Raw genomic sequence first — 7857 nt, forward strand, 5'->3', positions numbered from 1 at the left:
CGGCCCGGAGCCCTCGCGGGACCATGTACTCGGCCCCCCGGCCACTACCCGCGCCCGGCGCCGCCGCCCCCCGCGGCCTCGGCATGTTCGGTCAGTGCCACCCCCTTGCAAGGGGGACTGGGCAGGGGGGCTGGGATTACCGGGCGCGTCTGCCCGCCTTTTGGTCCGTGGGAACTTTGCTGGAGGGATCCTGAGTAGGGGACTGCTCGGGAGCGCCTGGGGAGAGGGCTGTGCGGCCCTTGCGGGGATGGGGGGAAACACCTGGACCAGGCGGACTCTTCCTCTCCATTGTCTGCTTGGTTTCTGCCCAGGTGTGCTGGGGAAGAAGAGGGGGCCCAGACGGGGCAGCGGGGGCACTCGAGGCCTGGTGGACCAGATGACAGCTGTGGGAGGGAAGAGGGAGGCAGAGCCGCCTCCTCCCCCACTGTTGGGGAATGTGGGGGGAGGGGCAGCTGCTCAATGGGTTCCGTGGGGCTGTGCTCCCAGCCTTGCAGGGGAAGTTAAGGAGGCCCCAGACCAGGCCCCTGGGTAGCTGGGCGATGCCAGGCAGGGCTGGGAGGATCTGAGACCTTAGAGGAGGAGAAGGAGGGCTTCCTTCTGCTTGGACCTGAGTCGGAGGAGTAGCAGGAAGCAGAGAGGTTTTGGGAAGGGGGGGAGTTGTATAGAGGAGGAACCTCTGGCTTACCCAGCTCCCTTGGGCCTCACCACGTTCCCTGCCCTCTGTTCCCCTCTTTCTCCTCACAGTGTGGACAAATGTGGAGCCACGATCAGTGGCTGTCTTTCCCTGGCATTCGCTTGTCCCATTCCTGGCACCCAGCCAGCCTGACCCTTCTGTTCAGCCCAGTGAGGCCCAGCAGCCGGCCAGCCACCCCGTTTCCTCTAGTCAGAGCAAAGGTATGGTACTTGCTTACTAGTGGCAGGGAGACATTCCTTTTCAGCATCGGAATGGGTATGGGGGGGTTCTTTGTGTGGGGTCCATCTTAGTGCTACTTAGACAAATATCCTGAACCTGATAGAACTAGCTTCAACAGAATTTTTTTTTCCTGCTTTAAGAGCCTGCAGAGTCAGCAGCAATAGCCCATGAGCAGCCTCCCAGTGGGGCAGTAGGGCCAGAATCTGGACGGCCACCTGGGGTCACCTGCCCTGAGAGCCCAGCCCCTGGCCCTCCTCAGGCCCCTGGGGTCTCTGAAGGTAGCAAGATTCCACCTCAGCATTCTGAGGAGGAAGGTCCTGGGCCTACTGGGGAGAGCCGGCTGGACAGCGAGACAGAGAGTGACCACGATGATGCGTGAGTGTGCTGTGGGAGGGTCAGCTCCCTGGGGTGGACCGTGGGGAGGGAGGAGAGAGTGAGACCACTATCTGGCTCTCCCCATTTACGTAGGTTCCTCTCCATCATGTCCCCGGAGATCCAGTTGCCACTCCCACCAGGAAAGCGCCGGACACAGTCCCTCAGCGCCTTGCCCAAGGAAAGAGACTCCTCTTCTGAGAAGGACGGGCGAAGTCCCAACAAGGTCCTCTAGATCTCCCCTTTCCCTAGCTTGCTTTGCTTGCCTGTGCTGACTCCTGGGGGCTGACCCTGTCTTCTCTGTTGTCTGCCCTCAGCGGGAGAAAGACCATATCCGACGGCCCATGAATGCCTTCATGATATTCAGTAAGCGGCACCGGGCCCTGGTGCACCAGCGCCATCCAAACCAGGACAACCGGACTGTCAGCAAGATCCTGGGCGAGTGGTGGTATGCGTTGGGGCCCAAGGAGAAGCAGAAGTACCACGATCTGGCTTTTCAGGTAACTGGAGCTCTGGCCCCTTCCCCACTGAAGGCCAAGAGGAAGTTTAGGTCAGCAGCTCAACGGGCAGGAAATCCCTCAGGCTGAGGCCCAGGAGCTCCAGGAGCCCAGGCCGGGGCCCTCCCACCCCGCCCACTTCCTCTCCCTGCTTTGACTCTCCTGCCCCAGCCTCTCGGTCCCCACCCAGCTCCACAAAGTTGCTCACTCTGCCAGGTGAAGGAGGCCCACTTCAAGGCCCACCCGGACTGGAAATGGTGCAACAAGGATCGCAAGAAGTCGAGCTCCGACGCCAAGCCGGTGGCCCTTGGACTGACGGGAGGGCCCAAGGAGATGCGGGAGCGCAGTATGTCAGAGACTGGCACAGCAGCCGCCCCTGGAGGTGGGTCTCACAGAGCCCCAGAATATCCAAGCAGGCAAGAATGCCACCTAGGTGTCACCCCAACTTCTAGAGGGGAAACCTGCAAGTGGAGGACCCAGCTGGGGAAGAGCCTTGTCCCAGGGCATCCAGCTCTCTTGACAGCTCCCTAAGCTTCCTTTCTGAGGCTCCACAATCCTTCTCTTGGCAGTCAGGTTCCCTCTTCTGCCCTTGTTATTCTCCAGTTTTGGTTTAATGTAGACAGATGGACCCCTTCTCAGGAGACGGGTTTTGAGTTTGCTTCTGATGGACAATTTGAAGGCTCCTCTGGGCCTCGGTCTTCCTATCAGTAGAGCAGGAGCAGTAGCTGTTGTACTGTCCACCCCTTGTGGAGCTTCTCGGCAGCAGCGTCCCATTGAAGAGTCGGAGATGTTTAGTGCAGAAGTGCCTTCCTGAGGTGCTCGTGGCCACACGTGTGCTGGCATCTGTCGAAGGATCTGCCTCGTGCTACTCAGCACTGTGGGGAGGGATTATAGCCCGTTCACTCCGAGGACCATCGGGGCTGTAGGAAGGTGGCCTGCCTCTGGGGGCCCTGGCTATGCACTGGCCAACCTGGGGTCTCTTCAGCCTTCTGACCCTGCTCTGTCCCCCCCACAGTCTCCTCGGAGTTACTGTCTGCAGCGGCCCAAACCCTGCTGGGCCCAGAGGCCAAGGCCCCCACGTCTGGCCCTGGGGCGGTGGAACGACTGCACCCTGCCGGGCCTGGCCCCAGCAGGCCACGGGCTTTCTCCCACAGCGGTGTGCATGGCTTGGATGGGGGGGAGCCGGACAGCCAGGCGCTGCAGGAGCTCACCCAGGTACAGCCGGGGGGAGGCCCCCCTGCGGGCAGGGCTTGTGTGGACTCTGTCAGCCAACCCTGCGTCTCCACCCTCCCCGCAGATGGTGTCGGGGCCGGCCCCCTACTCGGGGCCCAAGCCTCCGCCTCAATATGGGGGCCCGGGACCCTTTGCCACTCCTGGCGAGGGCGGGACCCTGGCGGGCGGGAGGCCCCCCATGCTGCCGGCGAGGCCGTCCCGCTCTCAGCGCACGGCCAGCGAAGACATGACCAGTGATGAGGAGAGGATGGTCATCTGTGAGGAGGAGGGAGATGACGACGTCATAGGTGAGGAGGGCTCGGGGTCTGGCCCAGGCCTGCTGCTGCCCTCGACGGCAGCCCCGGGCATGGAGGCGGCCTGGGTTATCCTTCGTGCCTCGTCCCCTTCTGTGTGCCCAGGTGGCGAGCTCTCCTATTTCCGACCTCCTCGGTGTCCCCGAGAATCTCCCGAACAGGCCCAGGACGAGGGGCCGAGTCTAGGTGGGGGTGGGGAGTTAGTGCGCGCCCCCTCATCCCCCTCATCCCTCGCTCCTGAGCTCTGGCACCCACTTCTGCTGGCCAGCCTGGCATCAGGACCTCCCCCAGCCCTTGTGGAGAGCAGGCCAAAGAGAGGCTGCCTGAGGGGTCACCAGCCCCTGCTCACAGCAGTTTCTCTTTGGGCTCCCCAAGCGGACGATGGTTTTGGCGCTGCCGACATTGACCTCAAGTGTAAGGAGCGAGTGACGGACAGTGACAGCGAGGACAGCTCCGGGGATGACCCTGAGGGCACCAAGGTGAGGGTGCGGAGCTGGGGGTGGTGGGGAGTGAGGACTGCGGGCTGGGCCGGGGGCCTCTTCTCACCGGCGTCCTCTTCCCTAGGGCTTCGGCAGGAAATTGTTCTCCCCCGTGATCCACTCGTCCTTGTCTACGGCCTTCACTCACTGCCGCCCCCCCCTGGAGTCTGAGCCCCCCGGAGCCCCCGACCCATCTTCAGCTTTTCCCAAGGGCTACGGCCCCGCCCCTTCCTCCTCCTCCTCCTCCTTCCAGTTGGCCCCCGGGACCTTCAAGGCCCAAGAGCCCAGTCGAGGTGCTGGGGGGGGGCCTCTTCGTCCCCAACACCCAGCCGGGGGAGGCCCGCCGCCCTCCAAAGCCCGATTTCCTCCCGTGGACCCAAATGCCTATCGGCGCAAGCGGCCAGAGAGCACGGGAGGGCCTGACCCCTCTGTGCCCCAGTCCTTCCCTGGCCCCTCAGTCATTGCCTCTCCCCCTGGGGGCGGCGTCCTGCAGGCATTAGTGCTGCCCCCTGGGGGCGGCCTGTACCCAGCCAAGGAGCCCCCGGAGCGGGACGGGAGTGCCCGGCTGCCCTCGGCCACAGTGCTGGTGACGGCCCCGGCCTCCCTGGGGGGTGGGGGGCTCGCCTATGGGACCCCGCCAGCCCCGCCGCGCCCCGCTCCGACCATGGTCACTAACGTGGTGCGGCCGGTCAGCAGCACACCTGTACCCATCGCTTCCAAACCCTTCCCTGGGGTTGGGCGAGGCGAGGGGTCCCCAGCAGAAGGAGGTGCCAAAGGGGAGGCAGGGCCCCGGGCCCCGGGAGGCTCCCCGCTCGGTATCGGTCTGGTTTATGCTGACAAAAAGCAGGCAGCCCCCACGGCCTCGCACCTGGTGGCGGGGCCTCTTCTGGGGGTGGGCAAGGCCCCTGCTGCCGTGACCAATCTTCTCGTGGGGGCCCCGGGCTACGGCACCTCAGCCCCCCCAGCCGTGCAGTTCATTGCTCAGGGCCCTGCTGGTGGAGGTGGGCCAACAGCTGCGACCGGACCCCCTGCTGGCAGCGGCCCCAACGGCCCTGTGCCCCTGGGCATCCTGCAGCCCGCCCCTCTGGGCAAGCCTGGGGGCATCACCCAGGTGCAGTACATTCTGCCCACCCTCCCGCAGCAACTGCAGGTGGCCCCCGCCCCGGCGGCAACCGGCCCCAAAGCTGCAGCCGTTGGGGGGTCGGGCCCCACCGCCAGTATCCGCTTTGCCCTGCCGCCGGGAACCACCACCAATGGGAAGGTCCTGGCACCAGCTACCCCGACCCCCGGGATCCCCATCCTGCAGCCCGTCCCCTCTGCTGCACCCCCCAAAGGTGAGGGGGCTAGACTCCTAGGGGGAGCGCCTGCCCTACTCCACTAAGTCTGGGGAAGGTGCAGCCGAGTGGGGCACGTGCTGTAAAAAGAAGAGGGCCAGGCCTGCGGGCCATATCGGGACGTGGGTCTGTACAGAACCGGGAGGGCTCTTGGCATCCCCGCCGGCCTAGTTGAGTGCTCTGTCTCGGTAGGGCCCTTAAGGAAGCCAGAAATGGGAACAGGCACAGCCCCCTTTGGGGCAGGCTGCCTGCCCCGGGAACACCTCCCTGGAGGTCTGGGCAGAGCTCTGGTGCCCGTTGGGGTGCTGGCAGAGGGGGCGTGAGGGCATTTGGTAGGATTCTCCCTGCATGTTCTAAGGAACGAGCCGCCCGAGCCTCCAAAGGTAAAGCTGTGAGGCGTCCAGTGCCTTAGCCGTCTCCCCCTCTCCATCTCTAGCCCAGTCGGTGTCTCCGGTGCAGGCCCAGCCCTCTGCAGGCCCTGCCCAGCTGCTGCCTGGGAAGGTCCTGGTGCCCCTGGCAGCGCCTAGCGTGGCAGTGCGAGGTGGAGGGGCTGGCCAGCCTCTGCCCTTGGTGAGCCCACCCTTCTCCGTTCCAGTGCAGAACGGAGCCCAGCCATCCAGCAAAGTAAGCGGCCTGGCCCCGGGGTGGGCACTGTGGGCATGGCTCTGGGCCAAAGACGACGCCTCACCCTCTCGCCCCTCTAGATCATCCAGCTCACCCCGGTGCCAGTGACCACCCCTGGCAGCCTGGTACCCCCTCTCAGCCCGGCCGCCCTGCCCAGCCCCGCATCGCAGTCTCAGAAGGTCATCCTGCCCTCTTCCACCAGGTAACTGGGCGAAGCAGTGGGCACGTGGATGTGGCGGGGCCCGGAGCCCCTGCTCACTGCCCCGCCACGGCTTCTCTTGGGCAGAATCACCTATGTACAGTCGGCCTCTGGGCACGGCCTTCCCCTGGGCCCCAGCCCCTCCTCCAGCCAGAGTGCGGCTCCCGGCACCCCGGGCCCTTATGGGCCGGCCAGCTCCGTGGCTCTGGGCTTCACCACCATCGGGCCCAGCGGGCCAGCCATCGTCCAGCCCCTGATCTCGGGTGAGGAGAGGGCTGAGAGGGTGGAGAAGCCTTGGTTTGGGAGCGGGGATGGGCTTGGCTGTTGGTGGGGTTTGAGGGGTGGGTTGTTGGCCCTCTCTGTCCTGACCCTGTTCCCTCCCCCACAGGCCAAGCCCCCCTGCTGGCCCCAGGCCAGGTTGGCGTGTCCCCCGTCCCCAGCCCCCAGCTGCCGCCGGCCTGTGCTGGGGGTCCCGTCATCACAGCCTTCTACCCTGGCGGGCCAGGGGGCCCCTCGGCTATGCCCCTTCCTCAGCCGGCTCCCCCAACCCCTGCCCCCCCCGGCCTCGTCTATACTGTGGCCGCCAGCGCTGCCCCGCCTGCTGCCATCCTGCCCAAGGGCGGGGCACCCGGCCCTCCAGCCCCTGCTGCCTCTCAGACCCCGACCAGTCCTTTCCCCAGTGCTACAGGTGGGTGACGGGCCTGGTCTAGGGGGTCAGAGGGATGGGAGGGCACCCGCCCAGCGAACCGGACCCCATTGTGCGTAGTGGGTCACCGTGGCTCTATGGCCCGAGGCCCAGGCATGTCTGTTCTCTCCCCAGGCTCCGTGGCCTACAGCCTGGTGACCCCAAAGGCCCAGCGGCCACCACCCAAACCCCCGCAGAAGGTGAAGGCAGCCATCGCCAGCATCCCCGTGGGCTCCTATGAGTCTGGGGTCCCTGCCAGGCCAGGCCCTGGCCCCCGGCAGGCTGTGGAGCAGGGCCCCGCCAGGGAGGTGACCCCGGAGGCTGAGGCCGAAGGCCGGCCAGCCACCCCTGTGCCCCCGCCGGAAAACTGGGCTCCGGCTGGCCGAGAGGTTGCCCGGGCCAGCCCCCCCGCAGCCCCTCAGGCAGAGGACAGGCCGGGCGTCAAGGCACCCGAGACGGTGAGGGGGCCATGGGATGGGGGGTTGTTGTCTTCCTCATTCCACCCTCCTGTTCCCCCCCCCCCCGGGCCGATCTGAGCTCTTTCCCCTCCTCTCCTGACCCCAGGCCGGCAAGATCCCCGGCTCCCCGGATTGGCGGATTCCAGCTCTGGCGTCAGAGGGCCGAGGGGAGCCCCCTGCCCCACCCAGCCCAGCCCCTGCACCGGGGGGCAGTGAAGGTGGGGGCGGGCGGCCACCGGGGGCCGGTGACACCCCAGAACGCAAGGACGTGCCTGGCAAGAAGGTGAAGGTCCGGCCCCCTCCCCTGAAGAAAACTTTTGACTCCGTGGACAAGTGAGTGTGGGGGAGGGCCCAGATGTGGCTTCTGGGCGTGGGAGGGGGCCACTTGGGGCCTCTGGGTGGGGGCTTGATGCTGGCCATCCCCCAGCAGGGTCCTCTCTGAGGTGGACTTTGAGGAACGATTCGCAGAGCTGCCCGAGTTCCGGCCCGAGGAGGTGCTGCCCTCGCCCACCCTGCAGTCGCTGGCCACCTCCCCCCGGGCCATCCTGGGCTCCTACCGCAAGAAGAGGAAGAACTCGACTGGTGAGGGACCCCCCGGGCCGGGGCTGGGGAGGGGCCGGGGAGGGGTCCCCTTGACACCTCCACCCTCTCCCCCAGACCTGGACTCGGCCCCAGAGGACCCCACCTCCCCCAAGCGCAAGATGAGGCGTCGCTCCAGCTGCAGCTCCGAGCCCAACACTCCCAAGAGTGCCAAGTGCGAGGGCGACATC

At 66.1% G+C, this 7857-nt stretch overlaps 1 protein-coding gene across 1 annotated transcript; it reads left to right on the forward strand.

The window, feature by feature from the left end:
- Positions 1 to 6: 6 nt before the first annotated feature.
- Positions 7 to 7854, forward strand: CIC (capicua transcriptional repressor; the record flags this gene model as incomplete). The annotated part of the gene is made up of 18 exons (XM_044684771.1): positions 7 to 90; positions 745 to 894; positions 1054 to 1288; positions 1382 to 1511; positions 1603 to 1785; positions 1999 to 2164; positions 2798 to 2997; positions 3080 to 3302; positions 3684 to 3787; positions 3873 to 5121; positions 5558 to 5745; positions 5826 to 5947; positions 6032 to 6207; positions 6333 to 6632; positions 6765 to 7087; positions 7194 to 7420; positions 7518 to 7669; positions 7745 to 7854. Coding segments are annotated over exons 1-18 (4305 nt in total), but the record flags the coding sequence as incomplete, so codon positions are not given.
- Between the last annotated feature and the right edge of the window lie 3 nt (positions 7855 to 7857).

Source organism: Gracilinanus agilis, unplaced genomic scaffold (genome assembly GCF_016433145.1).
Source record: "Gracilinanus agilis isolate LMUSP501 unplaced genomic scaffold, AgileGrace unplaced_scaffold55873, whole genome shotgun sequence".
NCBI lineage: Eukaryota > Metazoa > Chordata > Mammalia > Didelphimorphia > Didelphidae > Gracilinanus > Gracilinanus agilis.